This window comes from Equus asinus, chromosome 10, assembly GCF_041296235.1.
Source record: "Equus asinus isolate D_3611 breed Donkey chromosome 10, EquAss-T2T_v2, whole genome shotgun sequence".
NCBI lineage: Eukaryota > Metazoa > Chordata > Mammalia > Perissodactyla > Equidae > Equus > Equus asinus.
In genome coordinates, this window is record NC_091799.1 from 11,832,241 (window position 1) to 11,856,937 (window position 24,697).

The following is a 24,697-nucleotide window of genomic DNA, read 5'->3' on the forward strand; positions in this document are numbered from 1 at the left end:
CACCACGGGCTTTTTCCCTCTCCCCACTCACATTCCTGTTCTGTTGGGACTTCTGAAACACGCTCATTCTTCCGGGAAAGGGGGCAATTCCTGCAGAGACACTGTGGCCCCGGGACACCCTAGGCCAGGGCACTAGACAGCTCCTAAAGTCAGGCCTCTTCCCCTTCTTTGCATTAAATGGAATGAAGCCCTGGCCCCAGGCACACACCCACCACCCCCACTCCCTGGGAGGTGCGGGGGCCCTTGGGTGGGGCCTGTCTCTAGGGCTTACTCATGACAGCTGGATTTAGCAACATATCGTCCACCCGAGACTCTCCTTCCACAAGTGGGTGCACATTTGTGTCTCACGCAGCAGCTCCAGGATGCTGTGATACGCGGCTGCGTGGTCAGGCTGGGTCCGCGGAGGTGCTGCACGGGGCTGCCAACGTGCAGCCAGCCATCGCTCCTCGACAGCACTCCCGCTGCAGCCCCCTTTCCAGAGAGGGTGCAGGGGAACCTCTGACCTTGGCCCCAGCACATGCAGAGTCCAACTGGAGTGTGGGGTACGGAAGTAAAAGCCGTCCCACAACGTGGCCTGTCGGCAAGCCCAGGGATGACGCGGCACAATCAAGTTTCTGTCCCGTTTGTGAAACAAGGCACGTATGAACAGAAGCACCCTTCAGCTGATGCTTAAAGGCGCCAAACTACTGCTGAAGGCACGAAAAGAGGAGGTTCCGGTGCCCTAGGCTCACGGTCTCCAAGAGGAGACTCTGAACAGGGCTTGCATTTTAAGCCCAAGCAGGAGGGGAGTTTGCTCAGCGTCTCGCTGGGGACAACAGTGCCAGACCCCACAGGCAGCAGGGCAGAGTGCTCAATGGGAGGGCACGCTGCCGCCAATGTGCGTGGACACCTGGGCGTTTCTGAGTCCACCCCAGTCAGGACACACCACTTTTCGTAAGCTCACAATGGACCAGCATGCCCCATGAAGAGGAAGGCAGGCTCCTGGAGCGTTCTCTGCAGTAAGTGAATCATACACCGCCAACGTAAGCCGCCTGCTGACTGCTGTGCACGTCAAGGCAGACGTGTGTACGCGTGTGTTGTCCTGGACATGTGTGTTAGGTCGGCACACGCTAACCAGAGCTGATGGAAGGCAGCATGCGGGAGGCTGTCCTGCGTGCCCAGGAACCACAGGGAACGGGGCTCGTGTCGCAGAGGCCACGGGAACTTGGGAGGCAGGAAGAGGGGAAAGTGTGAAGGGTCCCGGTGTGGGGGAGACTGGGACGGGCAGCAGGAGCCGAGAGGTGCTCAGGGCCAGACGCACTGGTGGCGAGGTGGGACCCCGCAGATCCCAGGCACTGGGTTCTCACGTCAGTTCCTGCCAAGGCCACTGTGCAGAGGACAAACTGCATAAACTGATTCATGAGCAGCGCTGGATTTATTAGCATTAAAAAAACAGTTCTTATATACAAAACAAGCTGATTTTTGTTTTCGAGTGTTAAAAGCACTCCTTAAAAATTAAATAAAATTTAAAGCATGGGTTACATGAATTGTTTTTCCCGGAAGCACTTATGTGAACAAATATTCAACGACAGAGATATCAAACACACATCATGCAGGCACTGGACGGTCCCGGAGTCCACAGGGCTCCTCGGCGCAGCGTCCGACCCAGCAGACACTGACCGTGGGCGCCGGTGCATGTCTGCATTTGGGTACCCAAGTGAATTGCTGCTAAAGCCCAGGGGTGCACAATGTGTAGAAAAGTCACTTGCAAGTGAGAATGCCAACTGCACTCGCTGCAAAGAATCCTTGCTCCAGGCCCGTCATGGCTAAATTGAAACGGCGAGTCGTGAAACTGGACAACGGGTGAAAGTGTGCCGGACAGTTGCATGTAAACGTTGTGACCAGTCAGTGCCCAGCCCCCAGCCCCCAAGATACAGGTGTCCATGTCTCTACAGCAGCCTCAGGGCGGAAGGCACAGGACGCTCTGCTCTCTCCTGTTCTGTGCTCAGACCCTGAGGGCCCTGGGAGAGGACGGGAGCAGGGAAAATAGGCCCAAGTGTGGGAAACGGTCCTTCTCGTCCTGCACACGGGGAGGCAGCCCCTCAGAAAGCCGGCCGCAGCATCTGCTCAGCTGCTGGAGCACACCCCGACTGGCTCCCCTCCCTGGAGGATACCGGGCTCTGCACGCCATTGGCGCTCAAGGTGTCTGGGCACCAAAACTCGTACAGCCACTCTGCTTATTCGCTGGCACAGAACAAGAAAAGAACATTTCAAACGCACAGGTTGTTACCTTTTAGAACCGTGACTGAAAATGAAGAACAGTAGCTCTCATATAAAAAGAGGTTTACTGAGCTGTTAGAATCATGGAGCAATTGACCAGGACTGGACGTAGACAGTAGGGGCTTCAGGACTAGACTGGAGGGACCTGCCGCCGAGATCTCCCCAGGGCTTTCTACAGGCAACAGGAGCGGTCAGTGTGCTGGCCATTGTGCTTTGCGACAGCTCGCAGTCGAAGGCTGTGACTGCAGTGTTCAGAAGACATGCTCTGGCCTCTTGGGACCAGGGGGTCCTTTCTATAAGAAGTGCGTCCAGAAATGTCCCAACAGAGACCCTGGGGGGCATTTTGGTGACTCTCGGGGCGAGGGGGCATCAACTGCTGCCTTCCTCAGGCTTGAGCTGCAGGCACAACTGGACATGCCCACCGGCGCCCAACCCGGAGCCTCAGCCTCGGGCCGTGCCGGTCAGAACCCAGACTTGCACGGAGACAGGGGAACTGCGGTTAGGAACGCCCTACAAAACCGGACAACTCTATTTTCCAAAAATATTTTTTACAACACTTTAAATAATTTACAAAAAAGCTACAAAAATCATATTTACCAGGACACGTGTGTTAAATAAAAACGTTTCATGTTAGTGTACATATGTACAGGGCCACGTAGAGTGCCTTCCAGTCTCCTCTCCTGGTCACAGCAGCGTCTCCGCACATGGACGCACGCACATGTGTGTGCTTTCCACGAACGCGCTGTGGACCAGGAAGCGTCCTCACAGCTTGAGGACCTTGCCCTGCGCCAAGGGGCCGCCGCCCTCCTCCACGGAGGTGTCACTGCATTCACTGGCGTCGCTGCCCAAGGCCTCCGGGTCTTCATCATCTCTGTCCACCACCCTCCGTCTATACCGCAGGTCTAAAAGGTTCTCCTCTGCACCCGAGCTCCTCCTGTTGTGCAAATTGAGCCCCGCCTGGGACCTCCTGCTCGGCCAGTGTCCGCCTTCCTTCTTCAGGAGCAAGTGCGGGCCTCCGAACAGCGGGCCGCGGCCGGCCGGGCTCTCTCGGAAGGCCGAGAAGGAGGGGCCCTGCAGGGGCAGGCTCAGGGGGCCGCTGAAGAGGCCGGCCGGCTTGCCCCCCCAAGAGACGCTCTTCCCAAAGTGGAAGGCCTGCGTGGAGAGTAGCGGAGCGAAGCCCGCGAAGGGCAGGCCTTTCTTGGGGTCCAGGGTGAGGCCGGCCGAGCTCTGGCCCTGCGGCCCCTTTTCCCGCTCGCTCCCGAGGCCGCCCTTCCACACTGCCCCTCTGCCCTCCGGGCTCAGGGCCCACGTGCTCTGTGGTCGACTCTGGGGGGCGAAGTCACCCCATGGCAGGGTGAGGCTGGCCGGGGGGACCTCCCTCTTGGCTCCCGGGTTCCGAGTCAGTGGGCCTCGGCTTCGAGGGGGCCCGGGAAAGGCACCCACGGGGCCCTCGGCCTGGGAGCCGGCTTCCGCACTGCTCGGCAGCAGCCCGAAAGCCCCGTCTGCAGCAGCAGGCTCGGGCCCCCGCGGGCTCTGGTCTCTGTGAGCGAGCGTGCTTCTCCGACTGGCCGGTGAGCCCCTGGCAGACACAGTGCCGCCGGCGCTCCTGGGTGCTGCCAGCTCTGCTCTGGCCAGGGCCACAGGCAGACCGGCCTGCTCGGCGCGGGGGCTGCTCCACCCGCCGGGGACCGAGGGCCTCCCCGCGGCCCGCTGGCTGCGTGTGCACACGCCGGGTGGGGCTGTGGCAGCGGGTGGCCCCCTCCTGCCCGGCAGCTCTGGTGCAGGCCTGGCCCCGGGGCCTGGAGAAGACAGGTCCCCTCCTTGAATTTCAGCACCGCTCACGGACTCCTTGGCCTTTTCGGCCAGAAACTTCCGAATCTCCAGTTCGATGCTGTCGTCGCTGTCCACGGAGCTGCTGTCGTCCGAGAGGGAACTGGGGCTGGGGGCCGGCCCTTGGAGTCCACCGGCTTCGGCTTCGCTGCAGAACAAAGCCGCCTCGGAGGCTCTCCTCCGGAACCGGAGGGCGGGGGGCGCGTCCCCGGGCCTGGCGCCCGTGGCCTTTGTTCTCTCCGTTTCTCTGCAGAAGACGCCCCAGGGCTTCCTTGCCGGCCTCTCCTGGCCATCGTTTTTGGGCTTTGAGAGGCAGCTTTTCAACAAGTGCGGGCTCTTGTCCTTCCAGTCTTTCTGGAAGCCGCCCAGCTGATCCAGGAATTGCGTCTCGGTGGTGCTGAACCTGACCTTTTTCTTGCTCGCAGCTCTGGGGTCCTTACTCCGTTTCTTCAGCTTCCGCTTGGACCGTAACAAGTCCTTAATGGCAGTGTCCAGGTCCTCGTCGCTGTCCAGCGAGCTGCTCTTGTCGTCGGAGCTCTGTTTCTCCTCTCCGCGCCTTGCCTCGGCCGCCTTCCTGTGGCCTGGTGACACGCCGCCTCTCGCATCCGGGGCCACGTGCTCCTCACCCAGCCTGCCGGTCCTGCAGGGCAGAGGCTGGCCTCTGGACTCGCCTTCCCTTCCGGGGGCCTCACTGGCTTTTTCCTGGCTGGGCTGCATCTTCCCCTGGCTGTGGTCAGCGTCTTGGGCACCCTCCTTCGCCACTTCCCTTGTTTTCTTGGGTGCGCACGGCTGCACAGCGCTGCTGCCTCCTCTGTGTTTTCTTTTGCAGCCCAGTGACAGGTCTAGGGTTTTAGAGACAGGGGTCTTGAGGCCACCAGCCTGGCCATTGGGGCCAGGCGACGGCAGTGGGCAATGTGTGGACGACGGGCAGGTTTCTGTTCTGGTCAGCAAACTCCCCGACTGAGCCTTCAGAGCCAGAAACGTCCGGATTTCCTGCTCGATGCTGTCGTCACTGTCCACGGAGCTGCTGTCGCCGTCGGAGCGGGAAGGCACGTTTGGGGGATGGAAGAGCAGGCTGGCGGACGGGGGTCTGTCACTGCCCTCCCTGGGGGCTGGCAGGATCGTTTTGGAAATGTCCAGGATTGCTTCGGCGCACATCAGCTCGGCAGACGTGTCTGCCCGGCACGAGGACCGGTCCATGGGCTCGCTTTTGGCAGTGGTGTTTACTGGGGGTGCAGCTTTGGTTTCCTTTGGTGGCTTGCAGGGGTGGTCAGGGTCAAGGCCACCTGGGCCGAGGTCCACGGCCTTCGTGGCCACCGGCCTCTTCTTGCTTGGTGTTTTCCTGTGGGTTTCGGGCAAGGCACTTTTTGTGGAGAGGCTTGTGCTGTGTGTGGGAGGGTCCAGCCCCTTCTCCTCTCCGGGCAGCACCTTCTGCAGGGGGTCCCCGCCTGCCTCCTTCCTTTTCTCCAGCTGGTACAGCTGGATGGCCTCCTCGATGCCGTCGTCGCTGCTGGAATCAGATGCGTCGTGCACCAGGGCTGTGCTCTTGACTCGCCTTCCCCTCCTTCCGGGGCCGACGCTCCTCTTGGCTCCTCCTTTATTCTGGGCTGCTTCTGAAGGGCAGCAGGCAGTGACCGGCTTGGGGGCTGCTGGCTTCGTGCCACCCAAGCCCTCGGGCTCAGGGGTGACCTTAGACCTGAGGCCCCTGGGCTGTGTGTTCACCTTGGCGAACCTGGGAGGTTTCCGGAAGACAAACTCCTTACAAGCTCCCGTCAGATCCTGCCGAGGGGCCTTGACAACCGGCTCTTTGCTGGATCTAAACGCCAATTTGGCCAAACTGTCATTGGGGTCTTGTTTTCTATCCACGGCAACGTCACATTTTTGGGTCTCGTGTTGCCTTTTCTCATTCAGAAACTGTTCTATCTCGGCCCGGATGCTCTGTTCAAAGGAGTCATCGCTGCTCACACTAACGGGGGAGGCGGAGCCCTGGTCCTCGCTGCTGCCCCCGTGGCTGCCAGGGACACCTCCGGGGATGCCTCCGGAGCCAGGCGCAGATTTTAGGGGACCCAGGGTGGTGGGGCCGCTGCTCTGAGGAGGCTCTGGTTTGCACTGTGTGTCCCCGGCGGCGGCCCCAGGCGGCTGGGTGGCCTCGCTCCTGGCCTTGAGGTACTCCTGGATGGCTTCCTCAATGTCTCGGTCCACGGAGTCGTCACTGTCTGAATCCAGCACCAAGGGGCCAAAGTCTGTGGTTTCCTCCTCCCCCTTGGGGTCAAAATCAGCAGCAAGCCCACAGGTGGCGAAGGCGGGGCTGGCGGCCCGCCCCGTGTCTCGGCCTCTGTCTGCCCTCTGGCTCTTCTGCAGGGCATGCTCGGCACTCATGCCCAGGGCAGCCTGGTCGCGCTGCAGCGTGCTGATGATCATCTGCACCTCGGCGCTCACCGCCGCTCTCGCCACGCCCTCTCTCGGCTCTGAGAAGCACCCAGGGAACCTAAAGCCCCCGGGTGGGCCAAAGGCCTCCCATTTCGACTGGAGAGCAACCACAGGAGGGGCGTTCATGAGAAACATTCTAGCGGACGGGGAGGGCCGTGCAGAAAGGCGAGTCCTTATTTTCCTGCCCCTTTTACATCCTGGGAGGAGAGAGCGCACGTTGGTATCACGCTACTGTCGGTTAACAGCGTACACGGCCCCGGAGCAGCAGTGGGTCTGTTAGAGCCCAGCCAGCTGGGGGCCCTTGGGCCGGTTACTCGTGCTTCTTGGGCCTCAGCGTTCTCAGCTGCTGTGAAGATTCACTTAGAACACTTCCGAGCCGCCTCGCACCATGCTCGCACAGAAGCACACAAGCATGTCCTTCCCCTGCACTGCGTTCTTGCTCTGGGCCTCTGTCTTGTCTGTAAGAGAAGAGAGGTTTTATTTACCCTGAAAGGTTGTCAAGGGGGCCGATGAGATGGTCTGCCAATGCTTCACTGCAGGTTAGAGTGAACGACTGTCATGAACCCGGGCTTGGGGAGACTTCACAGGCAGGGTCGTTCTTGGCGTGAATGACAAACTCCTGAAATAAAAAGTTACATGATGAGCAATTCAAGAATTATCTCCCCAAACATCTTCAAAGAGTCAGTTGTACCAAAGCCTTTTGATTGACAAACGTCACATGTATATTTGCCATATGGTCTCATGGGCCCATATCATTGTTTTTAGCTAATTAGCCTAAAAGTTTCCCCAAACACAGTCACATGCCCTTTTTCATCCTGTGTGGTTACTCCACAGTTTCCGTATCTCAGAGCAAATGCGGCTGCGTCAGCAGAGCTGCTGGGCCGGTCCTGGGAACACTCAACACCTGCTCGCAAACAGCCTTTACACTAAAGCCGGGACCCCGCAGAGAGGACCCCACTGTGGACTGCAGACAGTCAGTCAGAGAAACACAAGATGCATCGTACAGCTTTATTCTTCACGTTTCTCTGACCCCCTAGCACCCTCCACACTGGAAGGCAAAGCAGTTGAGACGCAAGAGGCGAGCCCTGAAGCACGGATGGAGTTCCGCCCCAAAAACGGTGCCCGGTAAGGCCGTCACCATGCTTGGAACCTCAGTGGGTGGGCTGGAACTGGCCTGTGTATTTGCTCTGCTTCCGACCCAGATCCTTCTCTACCAGGAGCCTCCTTCCTGACAAGCACATAGTCTTGTGTTTACACACCACAGTCCTTTCCAAGAAAGCGTGGCTCGGCCACCTAGGCACAGGCATGCCCAAACAGGTGTGACCAGCATTAACCAGAGGGCGTGACAAAGTCAGAAGCAAGTCATTTGCTGTGACTGATTTGTGCTCAAGAAGTGAAATTAAAATGTGAAAGAATTTATTGAAATTACTTGAAATTCTTTTCCAGTCTGGTTTCAGTTGGACAACTCAGCAATGTTTGCAAAATGTTTCAGAGCTTCGGTCTTCATCGCTCCAGCGATACTCCATAGCATCCTTGCCCACTTTTTAAGTAGACTTTTGACTACCAGGATTAAGAGAATCAGAGACACCTAATTCAGAGGCCAAAGCTACAGCTAGTCAGTATTTTTTTGGAAAGAAATAGCATTTGTTTAAGGGCTCAAAATTAAAATTTGGAAGAACTTACCCTGAGACCAAATATAGTTAATCACAACTAATTTACCACTACGCTGGGCCACAGATCTGACACTCAGGATGGGGATGGGGAGAAGAACGTGAAGCCATCCGCCAGTCCTCAGATTCTGGCCTCCCACTACAGCTCATAATCTCTCCCCTAGCATCGCCCTTCGGCGACATTCCCCCACTGTCACAGAGCAGTGGAGACCAACATAAGTGGTGGCGGTTCCTTCACTGGCTAGGGGGCTGCGCCCATTCTGCTGCTGTCATCCTTCAAACCGCCTCAGCAAAATTACAGAGATGATGTGACGTCTGCGTTGGCCTCGGGCTGTGAAGGGTCTAAATCGTGACTATGAACTCGGACAACAACTCTATCTCAAAATGTGGGCCGAGGGACGGCCATGCTCGCACTGGGCCGCAGAGATTCCCACACTAGGCAGCAAGGTCCAGGGAAGGGAAACACTGAACTCTGTGAACTGTGTTCACGGCTTTTCAATGACTATAGACAGAGCGTGGACTCCTAGCAAAGTTGTCTGAACTGTCAAATTACCTAGTGAAAGAACGAGGTTAAAAATTCAGAGGGCGTCTCCAGCGACAGCTTGTGGCTTTAAAACAATCAACGACATGAGATGAATCATTCTGGAAAACGCCCCTAAACTGTATTTGGACGGAACTGCGAGCTGAAGCCAGGGGCTCTGACTTTCTTGAACTGCGCCCTGCGCCCCGAGAGCCAAGGAGTCAGGTCTGGAGGGTGGCTGTGGGGACACTCAACCCTGTACCAAGGCCATGCGGTGCCACAATTTAAAACGTGGAGGGCACCTGGACATCATCTCAGTCTAGACACCAACCTCAGGGGAGGACAAAACCGTACCATCTTAACAGCCTGGCTCCCGGCACAAAATGCCCCCGCGTCCATTTCTCTCTTCACCAAAAATCAGTTCAGCTCCGGTCCTTACCTCCTGGGTGGGGGTCTCGCCGAGGCTCAGGGGGTAGGGTCGGGGTACGTGGGGGAAGCAGCCTGGCCCAGGACTGCCGGGCAGCAGTAGGGCCCTGTCTGGCCAACCTGAAGTGGGCGTGGGCTCGAATCCGGGCCCTGGCCTGCCAGAGGGTGACCCTTGACAATACCGCAGCAACGTGTCCCCCAAGCAAAGTTGCGGTGCCACTGCCTGCGCCCGGGGGGCTGGAGGCAGAGTCCCTCGCTGCTGACCTTGTCCTGACCGTTCACCCTGAGCACAGGCTGTCCCTGCCTGGGGGCCCTCGCCCCCAGTGCTGATCCTGCCAAGGGCCTGTCCTCGGCCAGGTAAGGGCGAGCACCTCTCGCAGGGAAGGGCCGCGGCCTCCACGCAGGTCGGAGCCCCCGAGGCTATGTTTCTGGGGTCCGTGGGCTCGGGGGCTGGGGCGGCGCTCCGGGACCCTCCCCGAAGCCACGCCGGGCAGGGCTGCACCGCCTTCTCGCGGCGAGGGAGGAGCGGGCGGGCCGGAAGCCGCGGCGCCGGGCCTCACCTGCGCCCCACCTGGGCCCGGCCCCGGCCCCGGCCGAGGCGCCGGCCCCGCCGCCTTCGAGGAACGCGCGCGCCGGGGCCGCCGGGCGCAGACGCGGGGCCGGGGCTGCCTGCGGGGCCGCGACCCCGCGCGGCCAGGTGACCGCCTGCCGTCCGCGCGGCGCCCCTGCCCGGGAGCCCGGCGCCGGCGCGGCCTGCACCCTCCGACCCGCCCCCCTCGCCTGGCCGGCCGCCCCGGGCCCCCGCCGCCCCCGCCCCCGCCCCCGCCCCGGCGCCCGCCCCGCCTCGCGTCCCGGGGGAGGGGGCGGCGAGGTCCCGGCGCGCCCCGCCCCTCGGGCCCAGGCGGAGGGGACGGGTGGCCCGGCCGCGCCTCCCCGCCGCCCGCCGCCCGCCGCCGCCCCTCGTCCCCGGCCCCGGCCCCGGCGCGGCGGGGCGCGCGGGAGGGCGGGGCGCGCGGGGCGGGGCGACCCCCCAGGCGCCCCCTCCCCGGACCTACCGGCGGCGGCGGGAGGCGGCGGCCGCGCTCCGGAAGCCGTGCCCGGTGGCTGGGCATCATGGGAATGGCACGGCCGAGTTCCGGGGGAGGCGCGCGGCCCGGCCGGACCCCCGCCCGGCGAGCGCGCGCCCACCTGCCGGCCGCGCTGCGGAGGAGCCGCGGGCGCCGGGCGCCTCCCCCGCGACCCGCGACCCGCGGCCCGCCCTCCGCCCGGGGGCGGCGCCAGCCTCCGGGGACGCGCCGCCCCTCCCCAGACTCGCACGGGGACCCCAGAAATGCTCCTGCTGCAGTCGATGAATTACTTGTTGGCGTGATGCCTGACTCCCACCCCACCCCCTGCAGGAGGCGGGGACCCTGGGGTCCTGTTGACCGCCCCGTGCCCGGGGCTGGATCTGCGCCCCTCGCAGAGGGGCGCGCTGAGTAAGTGTTGGAAGTCGGGCAGCCGCCCGCCCTGCCTGGAGGATCGCAGCGGTGGGAAGTTCGGAGCCGAGAGGGTGTGGGCTGTAGGAAAGCCTCTGATGGCCTCCTTCGGGATTCTCTTGTTGCTGTGATTCGAAGCTGCCGTGTTACTAGAAGCTCCTGCGTGTCCAGTGTCCACTGTGTGCCCGGCACCGTGCCCACAGCTCCTCTCCTCCGGGCTAGCCGGGCTGAAGTTCGTTGTCTTAAGTCTGCATGGAGCTCAAGGTTGAGCCTGGCTTCCCAGCCCTGGAAGCAGCTGGTCCCCTCTGCCCCCCACCCCCATCCCGTAGGTCCCCCGAGCTGCTTGCTACAGGGCCTGCTCTTTCTCCAGGAAAGCTGCCCAGGCCTCCAGCTGCCTTTGCCTTTGGATTTGCCAAATGCTTCTACGTGTCTGTGCTGACTGCCTCACCCCGGACTTAGAGATAAGGAACCTGAGGCTGAGAATGGGTAAATTCCCTGCCCAGGGTCGGCCGCAGGGGAGCAAGGCAGGCAGGGCTCAGGCCTGTGTTTAATAGAAGCCCAGAGCTTCAGAGTATCAGGGACCTGGGATGGCATCTCAGTCACTCAGGAAGTAATCCCTGAGCACCTGAGAGTGTGCCTGCTCTGGGCCCAGCCTCCCGGGTTCTGGGGAGGATGGAGTGGAGGCTGGGGGGAATCAGGGGACCGGCTCTATTTGCACGCCCGGGTCTGACAGGAGGAGACAGATGTTAGGTGGACTGGGCCCCCCTTTCCTAGACGTCTGGCCTGGTTTGGGAAGGATGGAGAATATTGTCTTCCAGGAACCCACCGTGGGTGTAAGCTAGCTTCTGCTTCTGGCCTCTGCCCTGACTGAGTGGCCTGAAACATCTTCCCAGTTTTTTCAAATAGTCCTGAGATCTTCACCTGCCCGGAGCCCGTGGTGTCCACGTGCTGTTTGAGATGCTGGTGCCTGTGGGGATGGAGCCCGACGAGGGGAAGGGGCAGACCACAAGCAAGACACACATGCCTCTGTCTGTCCCTGCTGGCCTGCTGGGCCTGAACCAGATGTATGCGGGGCTGAACTGGGGCTTTGTTTCCTGCCTAGAATGTGCCAGAGGTTTGATAGGATCAAAAACCACAGACTTTTTCCTGCAGGGAATGAGAAGGGCGATATTTCTAGTCTCACCGGTCTGGGGAATTTGGGGACCAAGTGTCAAGAAACCCGTGAAAACATTGTTTTAATGCTTCAGTGAATTGTTTGAGTAGGCAGTGTTTCTTCATTATAAGAGGAATACTCATTCCCAGCTAAAAGTTTGGGAAACGGATCTAATGAATAACGTAAGCACCCAGAGATAGCGACTATAAATATTTTGGCATGTTTCTTGGCAGTTTTTAAATAGTACGGTGACGAACATCTTTGATGATATGTCTTTGGAAGCTGTCTGAGTGTTTCCTCAGGGTAAATTCCTAGAAGACACGCCAAGAGGCCAAAGGCTCGCATGCGTTTTGCCAAAATGCCCTCCAGAAACGCCGCAGAGAGTGCCATCCGCCCACCTGGCGGGGGAGCAGGTCCCCGTGCCCTGCTGCCAGCCCTGGGTCGTGTCGTTCCATTGTGTCTCTGGCCGTCTCCTGGGTGAGACGAGGCTGGCAGCACAGTGCTTTTCATTTCTTTGACGGCTGGGCGTGTTGGACATCTTTTCGTTTTATTGTTGGTCATTTGGACAATTGCCTGTACCTGTTCTTTGCCCATATTTTGTTTTCTGTTAGCTGTATGTCTTTTTCTTACTCTAGAGCTTTTTATATTAAGGATTTCAGCCTACCGCTACCATAGACTCGTGCAGATCACATTTGTTTTTCAGTTTGTCATTTTTCTTTTAACTTTGGCTTTAGCTTTCTGTTTGCGATGCACAAGTTTTACATGGGCATGTAGCCAATCTATCGAGTTTTCTTTTATAGTCTCTGGCTTTGGGGTAGGGCCCCAAAGGGTGGCTTTCACCAGCTGTGATTTCATAAGTGTTCACCAGTCCAAGGGCTAAATTTCAAAATGAGAGAACAGTTTCAGACATGAAGGGGCACGAGTCAATGCTCTCTGTGGAATTAATGCCAGAGTGTGTGAAGGGTAATCAACAGTTTCTCGAAGGAGAGCGCTTTCTTCTCTCCTTTTTGAAGCCACTGACCTTCATATGTATATCTGTGTGTATATGTTTATATATGTATGTATAGATTTACATTTTTTTAACTTTAAGGGGCCTCACCTCCTGTGCCCTCTGAGGTCTTCGTCGGAGGAACAAGAAAAGGCGTCTGTTATGCTCCTGTGCGAGGTGCGTCGGAGACTCAGTTTCCCTCTAATCAGGCTCCTCACTGTGTGGGTTCGGGGCCTCCTGGCATCAGCTTGCAGGTCACCTTCCCACTGTTCTTGCAATAGACGCATCTGCCATCTGGAAGTGGGGACCCCCGCTCTCCCCCCGAGGGAGCAGGGACCCCCAGCATCTCTATGCTCAGCCCCGGGCTGATGCTTCTAGAACACCAGTCAGTAGCTCTGCTGTCCCCCAGGCGGCCAGCAGTGGGGTCAGGGACAAGAGCAATGGGCTGGGTCGTGGACACGAGGGCCTCCGATCTGGCTCTGGGGCCCTGTGCCGGTCACTGCTCCCCTCCGGCCCTCCGTGTGCCCTTCTGTAGAGGGAGCGGAGGGCCCACCTCGCTGTTCCTCTCCATATCAAGGAGAGAGATCTCTAGACAGCCGGCTAGGGCCCGGGGGTGTTAGTGAGGGAAGCCAGAAGGCCCTGGATTTGTGTCTAAAGAGTTAGTGACACCCTCCTAATTAAAGGAACTCAGATGAAGGAAGGCACGATGTCCCCCCACACAGAGGAAGTGTGATGGGCGGGAGGACAGCGCGGCCTCGCTGGCATGTCTGTGAGATGAAAAGTGCGCTGACCCCGCTTTGAGGAATCTGTCCTGAGGTTGTGCTCACGCTGTTTGTACAGGTGCCTCTCTGCAAGGCCTGTCCTTCACTCAGCAAAGCAAAAAGCCCTAAACGGCCAACCGGAGGGGACAGTGAAACAAATGATGGGGTGCCGTCCTGCAAAGCCTCTTTGGAAAGGATGAGGTGGGTCCGTGTGTCCACGGGAGCAGGTCAGTGTGAAGCCTTATCCTCATGTGTTTTCACACGCGGGTGGCGGGCGTGGCAGATAACCCGCTGCGGGCAGAGCGGATGTGCAGGTTTGTTTTTCCCTCCTGGACCTTCGAGCAGCCGTTAGCTGCGCGATTCCCTCTGGGGAGGGGCCTGGGGTGGGGGGCCAGCAAGGAGATCCTCGTCGTTCCTGCTGGCTTCTTTATACTCTTTCAGTTTTTAAATCATGAGCCTTGCTTTCATATATAAAAAAATTAACTCCTGAACTATATAATGGAAATGTCTGAACGTTCACGTATGCAAATGCAGTCGTGTCCATACCCTCCCCAGGGCCAGGCCCAGGTCACTGCCGACTCGATTCAATGTTTGCGAATTCTGTTTTTTTCAAAACAGTTTTTAAATGACCTTTCACGGCCTTATTCAGTTTTGTTTCTTGAGTGTCAGGTTCTCAGAATTCTCCTGGCACGGACTTTACCCACTTTGTCACTTAGCATTTCAGGGCACAGCTTGACTTTAAGGTAGTCTGTTTATAAGGTGGCATTCTAAACTGGAGCGCAAAAGAAGCCTCTTGAGGTGAAATTATTGAGGAGGGCCCAGTGTGCGTCATGAATGGAAAATGAGGACACGTTGCCTCAGATTTATTCAAAAAAGAGTGGGATATTTTCCAGTGCAAGATTTAAGGGAAAAATAATTTTCTCTGATTCTTTGCAGAAAAGCAATTAGACAAAGGCCCTTATTCTTATTAAGCAATTTTGGGAAGTTTGCTCCTGTCCTTGGAGAGCCCAGTGGTACCTGGGGGTGGCACCCAGAGGTGACCGGGACTGGGGGCTCAGGGCTGGGATGGTGGGGCCCCCCTTCCAAGGTGGGACAAACATATGGAGAAAAGGCAAGAGCGACAAAAGGCCAGCAGAGACGGGGCATCTTAGGCCCTGCTGAGCTCGGGGACAGGAGCCTCACCTCAGGTCAGTCCTGCACAGACTTGAGAAGAAGTGTGTGCAGGAGGTTAGCGAGGAGCACCCTTGGGATGTGCGACTGGGCGGATGGGGAGCTGGCTGTGACGTGGATACAATGGTGGCCTCAGCTGAGATGACCCCTCAGATGGTCCCAGTTGGGGCAGGTGGCCGGGCCTCTACACCCCCTGCACGGGGGCCACTGGACATGGGCTGCCCTGGGGAAGGAGGGACCTCAGTCCAGGCATGTCCTCTGGGCTGGGACACGGCCTCCAGGGGTCTTAGCTGTGGCTGGTGCAGGCTGCACTCCTGGCGCCTCTGCCTGAACGGAGTCTGGGCGGCCGCCCTGTGTCCACCACACACTGTCTAGGACTCTAGTCCTTTGGAAGTGACGACTTGGATCTTATACCTCAGAAACCCTGCCGGCAGCTCGCTCTCTCCATATTTCAGGCGAAGAGTTCATCAACTTGTTAAATCTTTCTCGGAAATTTTATCCAAACTACATTCAGTGGAAGAGGCTGCTGAAAATATGTCAAGAATTCGTAAGATTATAAGACTTAGATATAAAAGTCTGAAATAGAATTTTAGCCATCAGGATTAAAATGATGGCAAATGCGATGAAAGAAACAAATTCTGGCGAAGCTCGTCACGAGGAAGCTTTGCGCTCTCGGTGAATGAATGTGGCGCCGAGTGAAGATGAGAAAGTTCACACTCGAGTCTCAGAAAAGTTCTCCAAATCCGTAGAAACGATTCTATTTCGATTTCCCTTTGGCAGAAAGGAGAGAGCATCTACTGCACGTTCGCCGAGTTTTGGAACAGCAGTACGGAAATTTTCTATTTCTGCACAGAGATCTGCTTGTATCCTGAATCACTCACTCTCCGTCTGAGGTGTGGGATGGTCTCGAGTGTCCTCAGAGCTCGATAAAGGGTCCTGGTTCCTTGTGTGGACATCAGTGTGGTGCCGTTGGAGAGAAATAGAGATGCTTGGACCATCCAAGATGGAAAGGAGTTGAAAGATGACCACGGGGGAGCGTGAAACTATTGCTCTTGATTCCAGAAGGCGCCATCTAATTTTAAACTAAAGCAAACTTCAAAAATATCCCCCATGACAACACTTTCCGTGTTCTCTCTCGGGAATAGTTCTCTCTGTTACATGACTAGGAAAAATGTCTGCCTGCTTTCCTCTCAGCCACGTCCTGAACTTGTAGACGCAGAAGAGGCCAGAGGTCTGCGGACCAAGATGGGATCCACTGGGCCCCTCGGAAGTGGGGGGAGATGTGGGAGGCGTTGGTGTGGGCTTAAGTCCGTCCTAGGGTGGGCTGCCTCTGCCGTGCGTGCCCACCCATGGGACCCGTCTTCCTTGCTGGTGGTGGGTCCAGCAGGAGACCGTCCCTCCCCAGGTGGGTTCTCAGGGCCAAGCACAGAGGCAGCAGAACCCAGGGGGAGGAATGAACCGGGTGGGCACAGAGCCGGGGGCAGCGGGTTTTTTTCTCTCCCTTGAATCAGAAAGTCAGACACAGCTTTTCCCCAGGAGTCTACCTTGTCACTTACTGTTTTAGTTTTCGACCGACAGCGTTTCACTCCCCTGAGTATGAGGGGCGAGCGTGCTCGTTCTTAGACGTGGGTGGTACAGTGTGGTCGTCCACGCGCCTGACCCCTCTCCCCCGACGTCCAGGATGGAGGGAAGGACAAGGGGAGCTGCTCCCGGCAGGCCCCTGTGGAGGTGGCCTGTGCACGGCGAGAGCTGGCAGGGCACAAAGGTGGGCACACTCCGGTGAAACGACTGCCCAGCTGGGACCTTCTGCTCTGTCGACGAAGCAGGACGCGCCCCCTCATAAAGAGCAACTGAACTTTACACCCACTTCTGAAACCGTGGTCTCCGGTAGCAGCGGCAGAGGGGTTGCACAGCCTCACTGCTGACGGCAGGCGGAGGTTGACCAGTAAGACAGGTGTGGAACCTAGACGCAGTTCCTTTCTCAGAGTGGAAGCCAGAGAGAGAAGCTTCAACCTGGCCACACAGGACCAGCGTATACAGGTAACTAGCTCAGTGACTAGCTGCTTGGGGGAGTTAATGGCTTGGGCAGAGGTGACCTTGCGTTTCACTCCGTGTAGTTCGCGCACCTCGAGAGAGCCTCAGGATGCCTAGCGTCGGCCCCAGCCTCAAGGCACACACCACAGGAGACACTTCCGTGTGTGCAGTCGGGCTGCGCATCAGGGGAAGACATCCCAGGAGATGAGTTCTACCGCGGAAGGCTGGCTGGGAAGCAGGTGGTCTGGGCAGAGGGGGAGGAGGCAGCAGCCGGCAGGCCCTGTTGGATCCCAAGCCGCTGTTATTATCTGCAGTCTTTGTTGTCGAGGATACAAAGGGACGGGAACGCCATTCAGACTCTGGCTGAGAAGCTGCTCCTGTGTGCGAGTCTGGAGCAGAGCGTGCTGGCACAGTCTGAGGTCTTCAGGGCCGCAGGGCTGCTGCCAGTGCGTCTGTGGCAGATGAGGAGCTCCTCCGGGCGCGGGCCCTGCTCTCGCAGCCGCCTGGTACCCTGGGCCTCCTGGAGAAGCAGCGCTGCCCCCCAGAGCCTCAGCCTGTAGAGGCGAAGCCGAGAGAGAGTGAGTCTTACAGGGGGTCCTGCTCTGTGAATCTTCCCTGGTATCTTTGCTGAACTGCTGGGAAAGAACAAAGCTGCGCTTCGCACTTAACACCTAGAGAAAGCAGAGGCCTCTCTGTTGTGAGTCTGCTTGGTCTTCCCAGGACACCCACAGCCCGTCTTGAGATGCGGGCTGCAGAGGAAGTCACTCCAAGTGTCGTCTGAAGACTCCCGTCCCGAGCCTTTAGAGCTGTGGAAGAGCGGGAACCAAGAGGGGAAAGTCTGTGACTGAAAAAGGGGAGGTGCTTAGTGAACATTCTCTCGAAGAACCCAGAGCTGAGAAACTAGGTGGAGGAGGCGGTCACTTCTCAAGAAACGTCCAAGCAAAGACTCCGTCCCTCGGCTGGAGGTGCAGATGAGAGGACAGAGCTGCTTCTCGGGCGGCCCGTCCCTAGGGGGTCCAGAGACCCTGGGCTCTGAGGACAGGCCGACGGCAGAGAGAGAATGGCCTTCCCCAGACCCAGGAGTCATGTCGTGTCTTGGTAAAAATGGTACAAATTTAGTAAATGTGTTACACTCTTCGACCCTGCCGGTACCTCTAGTTTTCTTACTGCTGGTGTCGGGGCTTCATCAAAGGTCTCGAATGGATGGAATAACGTCGTCCTGAGGCCTCGACCCGGGGAGCAAGTTTACCGCGTGCCACGCCGCTCTGGTTCTGCATCGGCTCTCCCGCACAGGAGCCCGCCTCGCTGCTCCAACCCGCAGCCTTCGTCTTGGTCCTCTGCCTCGAGGGAGCTCACAGCACCATCCTCCTTCCCTGGAGAGACGGGCTGCGGATGCTGTCCTGCCGGCCACTCCTGAAAGGAGTTAGTGAGTCGAACTTGCGGAGCTCCACGTATGGCAGAGGTGGCAGAACCTGCGCTGGGATAAAGACACTTATCGCGATGGATCGAAACTCATAAGTAGGTTTTAATCTATGAGTTCGCTGTCGGGAACCCCAGCTGGCCGCCTGTGGAGGAGAACAGGAGTCAGTTCCTTACCTGGAAGACAGGCCAGTGAAGAGGAAGGATTCAGCATCTTCCCTGCCTTTTCCATGGGCGCTGTGCCACAGGGGAGCCGAATCGCACACGAGAGAGTCTTTTTTATTAAAGTGTTCCGACTAATAAAACGGAATGTCAGGAGCAGAATATCACCATTCTGCAACTCCCTGGGAACTCATGAGTGTAGGGAATGGCAGCTGCTGACCCCCACACAGGGGATGATCAGACCTTCTGGGATCCTGATGAAGAACACGGCAGCCCCAAGGGCTGGCCGAGGGGGCAGGGCCTGTGTGATGGAGCCCCTGGCCCCTGGCTGCCACCCATGGGAAACCCGCTGGATGGGGCCTGTGGAGTGGCAGGTGGAGGAGGCGGCCGGCAGCACCCAGAGCGTGGGGACGGCAGGGCCCTCGCCGGGTCACTTGGAAGGGAAGGCAAGGACGGAGAAGGCCCTGGTGTGTTTCACCAGCATTTCTTTCCCCCTCCGTCTGCCAGGGACGCTAGGGGGTCTTCTCAGAGCACCTGGTGGGGTTCCTGGAGGGAAAGCCCTTGAGAGTGTGGGCCCCCCAGACCGTGGCCCCAGGAGTTTCTCTCTCATGATTGCACACTCAGCCTGCAGCACTTCCTCACGGTTCCCATCAGTGTGCCTGCCGGTTTCGGCTCAGCGGCTTCTGCTCCTGGTGAGCAGACTGGACCGCAACTTTCTAAATTCCTTGATTTCCAGGTTTTGGGGTGGCAGTTTGCCCTGCGACCTCGGTTCTCTGATGGGTCTGAGAAAAGTCGTTGTTTCTGTTTGTGGAGTTTTCTTGTTCTGAGGATGGGGTGACAGCCTCCTAGCCCTTTACATGTGGGAGCTGAGACCAGAAGTGTCTCCTCTGCGAGTCGGTGGTGCACCTGCTGGATCGGGTCTCACACTTCCAGGGCTTCCTCTCCTGTTTTTTGCGTCCTTTCTTCTGCTTACTTTGGCTGTTTGCTCCTCTTACTGGATTTTTAAGAATGAACGGGGCTCTGAGCCCAGGGTGTGTCGCCTGGCCCCTCCCATCCCAGACTCTGCTGCAGGAGGAGAAGTCTGGAAAAGGAGGGCAGCCAGGAGTGTTTCCACGCCTGCCCAGTTGAAGTATGGGGCGGGCTGGTTTTTTCAGGGGAGTCTTAATCCTGGGAGGGTTTCGGAGATTATCTGGGAAGCCTCTTCCCCTTACAAGGGAGGGTCTTAGCCACCATGTTGGACCTCACAGGCGCCCTAACTCAGGTCCGTGACTTAACCACAGTGCCCTTGATGTTCAGAATCATGGTCACTACCCACAAAATTGTGACTTGTATCTATAACAAGACAGGTTTATTAAGTTGGGTAATAGGTTTTCTTTAACAGCAGTAAAAGTAAAGAAGAAAAAGTGAAGAAGAACTGACATCTAAGGGGCGAGAGTCCTTTACTTGGGAAATCCCCTCGTGCTGGGCCCGAACGCCCTGATGCTGAGCGGTCCCGTGCCCAGCAGGCAGGAGTTCTCTGCCGGACCCGTCGGAGCCTCGCGCCAGCTTCAGACTCCCCGCTCCCCAGGCGGCCGCTCCGCTTGACTAACACTGACCTTTCTCTGGGCAGGTAACCCCTTGGGCATAGTTGGTCCTGTTTTAGCTCCAGTGGCAGCTGTCTGTGGTCTTGCTGCGAAGTTCTTCAGTGATGATCAGTCCGTCCTCGGGGGCCAGGCTGGAGTAAGCTCAAACCACCCGTTTCTTTCTTTTTTATAAATTGAGGCCATAATAGTTTATAACATTGTGAAATTTCAGTTGTACTTTATTATTTGTCAGTCACCATATAAATGTGCCCCTTTACCCCTGTGCCCACCCCCCAACCCCCTTCCCCTCTGGTAACCACTAATCTGTTCTCTTTGTCCACATGTGTGTTTATCTTCCACAGATGAGTGAAATCATACGGTGTTTCTCTTTCTCTGTCTAGCTTATTTCGCTTAACATAACACCCTCAAGGTCCATCCATGTTGTTGCAAATGAGACGATTTTGTCTCTTTTTATGGCTAAGTGGTATTCCATTGTATGTATATACCACATCTCCTCAGTGGATGGGCACTTGGGTTGCTTCCACGTCTTGGCTGTTGTGAATAATGCTGCAGTGAACATGGGGATGCATGAGTCTCTTTGTATTACTGATTTCAAGCTCTTTGGATAAATACCCAGTAGTGGGATAGCTGCGTCGTATGGTATTTCGGTTTTTAATTTTTTGAGGAATGTCCATACTGTTTTCCATAGTGGCTGCACCAGTTTGCATTCCCACCAGCAGTGTCTGAGGGTTCCCTTTTCTCCACGCCCTCTCCAACATTTGTTGACAAAGTGCCCATATTTAAGCAGCTCTTAGAGTGACTCTGAGGTTGGGTTGATGGCACTAGTTAGGCGTCCCTGGGGGAGACGTCCAGCGGGGCTCGGCTCCCCTCGACGTCCACTGGGATCTGGAAGGAAAACCTGCTGCTCTGTGCAAGGCCACGGGGAGGGGCTCAGGCTCAGAGAGGACCTTCTCCACCTGTACCCGGGAGACCCCCGGGCAGCCTGGCAGAGCCGGAGCGCTCGTTCAGAAAGCCAATAAAACTTACAGGAAGCCTGTCGTCCGTGGGGACCTCTGCGGAGACCAAGGGTAGATCAGGGGGAGCTGGGGGCTCCGGCGGGGCGGCGGGGTGAGGGAGGCGATGGCTAAAGGGCGTGGGGCTTCTCTCTGGTGGTGTCTTGTGGTGTCTCTTCAGTCCGCTGTGGTGCTGGCTGCACTGTGGTGAAGATGCTGAAAGTCGTTGGTTTGTACACTTTAATGGGTGAATTGTATGGTGTTTGAATGATTTATTAAAGTAAGCAAGTAAGCAGACCCCTCGTGCCGGAGCTGGAGGGTGCCACTGGCCCTTGCTGTGGGGCCCTGGCAGGACCCCCCGTGCGGGCCTCAGGGAGCGCTGGGCAGGAAGATGCCCTGCCCCTCTCCCAGCCTGGGTGAGATGCCGGCAGAGGAGGGGCCGGGAGGCGGGAGGCGGTGCCCGCCCTCACCGAGGAGCAGAGGTGGCAGCTGCAGGGATGTGGCTTCGGTGTCACCTCGATCCCCGTCAGTGGCTCTGACTCGGGAGGAGCCTTCCCTGGCCCACCAGCCTCGGTCTTCTGGGTGCTGTGTGCGTGGTTACCCACAGCCCCAGCAGAGCGGGGGCTCACGCTGCAGGGTCATCCTCAGAGCTGGGCACAGGCCCTTGACTGGAGGAGCCCAGCAGATACGGACGGAAAGCAGCAATGAACTCATGAAACGCTTCCTTACGCCTTCTGTGTTGCCAGAGCCTGGGAACGGGAGCCCTGCCCTGCTGCCCAGGAACCACCATGTGATGGGGAGTCATAATGGTGAGAATCGCCCCCTAGGGCTGAGGTGAGTGCTCCAATGAGGCGAAGTGAGGTGAGGCTGGGGGAGCTTGGAGCAAGGCGCGTCCAGGTTTTAATCGGAATGCTGTGAGGAGCCACGGAAGGGCTTTGAGTAGCAGAGCGGCAGGACTAGAGTTCCTCTCCCTGTCTGGGCTGCTGACTTGGGCAGGGTGGCCATGTACAGGTGTGCAGGTTGCTCATGGCACGAAGGAAGAATAATTCACCAGAAGGTCCTGTAGGAGCAAATGGTGACCCTGCGGGAAGAAGGAATGGGAGGCACAGGCTAGTGGAGAGGATGGAACCTAATCAGATATTGGTGGAGTAGAGAGGTTCCCAGAGGGAAAGTGTGGTTGGGAGAGGAGCACACCATGGTGGCCTGTGAGGGAGGGATGGGCTTCACAAGGAAGAAAGAAATAGGATCTGAAGGAGCGATCACGTGCTGTGTGCTGAGGGGAAAAGGGCTATGAAGAAAAACAGGGTGAGGCTGGGGAGTGAAGGAAGGAGGGACGGGTGCTTGTTCAGGGGAGGCATCTTTGGGGGGGTGACATCAGAGCCGAGCCGAGTAGGTGGGAATGCGCCACGCCAGTGGACGGGGACGGGTTTCCCCGCAGGCCGCAGAGGCGGTAACGTGTCTGGGTTCCGGGACGCGGAGAGCAGGCCGGGTGACGGGATGTGAGGGGCAGGCAGGGTGCTGGAGGCCGCGGCAGGAGAGGCGGCCGGGCCGCGTTAGGCGGGTCTCGATTTTTTCTAAGAGCAGTGAGCTGCTGTTGGAGGGTTTTATTTTAATAAACCTTTTATTTTGAAATGACTTCAGATGTATAGAAAATTTTACAAAGTATTACAAAAATAGTACGAATAGTGCCCTTATATCCTTAACCTAGGCTCCCCGAATGTTAACATTCTATCCCGTCTGTTTTTGTCCTTCTCTTCTCTATTTTTTTTCGTAGATGAGAGTAAGTTGCAGTCATGATGCCGTCACCTGTAAAGAATTTTGCATGCATTTCCCAGAAACAAGGACGTTCTCCTACCTAAGCGCGGCACAGTGATAAGGATCAGGAAATGAATGTGAACACACTGCTGTCACCTGCTCTTCAGACCTCGTTCACGTGGCGCGGATGGACACAGAGACGTCCTTCATGGCAGAAGAAAATCTCTCCCCCAGCCCGGGACCCGCTCGGAGGTCGCCGGCAGCTCTGATTCCGGGCCCCTTTGCTACTTTAGTCAGTTCAGTTCCTTAGTCTGTCTTTGTCCTCATGACCTTGATGTGGTTGAAAAGAATCAACAGGCCCCAAATGGAGTCACTTATGCTGAACCCACCCAGGCTTGACACCTCACCTCACAGCAGCTTCAGTCTCTCCCAGGGGTGGGATTTTAAACCAGCCCCTCGGGAGTTCCCTGACCAGCCCTAGGGAGGGAACCTGCCTGACACGGCCGCCTGTCTTCCCCTGCAAGAAGGCGGCCTTGCCTAGATGACCCACTCTTCCACGTTGTCGAGGCTTCCATCTTGTACAGCTGCTCAGAGCGCCTGTCTCCTTGCTGGGGGCGATGCTGCCCACTTATGAGTCACCGAATAAAGCCGATTAGATCTTTACATGTACTCGGTCGAATTTTTGTTCTCTGACAACGTTTTTGAAGCTTTAGGCCAGTTATTTGGCAGCACGCCCTTGATTTTTTCCTGTTGATGCTTCCTTGTGGTCAGAGTGAGCTGTGCACGTCTGCCAGGAGCTCCAGAGGAGGGAGCTTGTGCCCTTCTCCGTGCCTTCCGCCAGGAGCACAGGAGAGCCATTGCTGGCGGTGGGGATGTGGATCGCTTGATGGACGTGGTGTGTCACGAGTCTCCGATGTGAAGTTACCCATTTTCCCTTTGGAATGAATAGGAATCTTGTCGGGGAGAGACTTTGGGACTATGTAAATATCCTGTTTCTCACCATACTTTCGCCCACAAGTATTAGCATCCGTTGATGAGTGTTGCCAGAAAAAAATATTACCATGATGATTGCCAAATGGTGGTTTTTCCAAGTCCATCTTCTATCTTTACCAGTTTTGGCATTCTACATAAGACTTTCCCTTCTCCCTTTGATACGTGCACGTCTGTGTGTATATAAGTATGGACTCATGGGATATTATTTGAGTTTATGTGTTATAATTAGTTCCTATTAACTTTTTTGTTCAACTTGTCCTAGATTTGGCCAGGAGGATTTTGGAGAGTTTTGAGAAAGGAAGGTCACAATTAGGTTTTAAAAGGATCCCTGTAAACCGCAATGAGATCCTGCTACACGCGTGCTGGCGTGGCTGCAATGGAAAGACTGGCCATACCTGTGTCGGGGAAGGTGTGGAACAGCTGCCACCCTCAGACACTGCTGGTGGAATTGCAAAAGGTGGGTGCAGCCACTTTGGGAGGCAGTTGGGCAGTTTCTTGTGAACGTGCACTTATCATGGGACCCAGCAATTCCACTCCCAGGTACTTACCCAAGATAAATTAAAATGACGTGTCAACGTAAAACCTTTACGCTGGTGCTCACACTGGCTTTATTCATAATAGAATGAAGTTGGAAACAGCCCTGTCTATTGGCTGCTGAATGGGTTATGGAAATTGTGGTATTTCCGTACGATGGAAGATGCTCAGCGCTAAAAGGATCAAGGACTGGCAGGCACGATGTGGGTGAGTCTCAGAAACGTTCTATCAAGTAGGAGGAGCCAGACACAGGAGAAGAGCGCTGTGCGATTCCATTTATATAAACTTCTAGAACTCGCAAGGTGACAGAAAGCAGGCCGGTAGTGGTTTAGCGTGGCGGGAAGGGGAAGGAGGAGCTGACTACGGAGCAGTGGGAGGGCAGCGCTGGGCGATGGAAGGTTCTCATGACCGTGGGGGCGTCCCATGGTGACTCCTCGTCAGAGCGCACGGAGCTGTGCTCCACAAGGGTGCGTTTTACTTCATGTGTGTCGTATCTTAATTCTCCCGACTGTAAGAGAGTAAGAAGCATCCTGTGATTCTTGT

At 57.0% G+C, this 24,697-nt stretch overlaps 1 protein-coding gene and 1 long non-coding RNA gene across 9 annotated transcripts; one reads left to right on the forward strand and one right to left on the reverse strand.

The window, feature by feature from the left end:
• Positions 1–1,395: 1,395 nt before the first annotated feature.
• PPP1R26 (protein phosphatase 1 regulatory subunit 26) lies at positions 1,396–10,329 on the reverse strand. 5 transcript variants are annotated; one of them, XM_070518405.1, is made up of 2 exons: positions 10,191–10,329; positions 1,396–6,977 (listed from the first exon to the last, which is right to left on the reverse strand). In XM_070518405.1, exon 2 carries the CDS (start codon positions 6,652–6,654, stop codon positions 3,022–3,024), a length of 3,633 nt encoding a protein of 1,210 aa, XP_070374506.1. In that variant the 5' UTR covers positions 6,655–6,977; positions 10,191–10,329; the 3' UTR covers positions 1,396–3,021. The 5 variants fall into 5 exon arrangements, with proteins under 5 accessions (XP_070374506.1, XP_070374504.1, XP_070374507.1 ...); XM_070518403.1 differs by having other exon boundaries at positions 1,396–7,138; XM_070518406.1 differs by lacking the exon at positions 10,191–10,329 and adding an exon at positions 9,149–9,492.
• Positions 10,280–24,256, forward strand: LOC106845332 (uncharacterized). 4 transcript variants are annotated; one of them, XR_011506174.1, is made up of 7 exons: positions 10,280–10,610; positions 12,854–12,928; positions 13,592–13,739; positions 19,907–20,016; positions 21,619–21,706; positions 22,647–24,077; positions 24,242–24,256. It is a non-coding gene; the product is annotated as an uncharacterized lncRNA (long non-coding RNA). The 4 variants fall into 4 exon arrangements; XR_006533016.2 differs by lacking the exon at positions 24,242–24,256 and having other exon boundaries at positions 10,285–10,610; positions 13,592–13,713; positions 22,647–23,290; XR_011506175.1 differs by lacking the exons at positions 19,907–20,016; positions 24,242–24,256 and having other exon boundaries at positions 10,292–10,610; positions 22,647–23,290.
• The last annotated feature ends 441 nt before the right edge of the window (positions 24,257–24,697 follow it).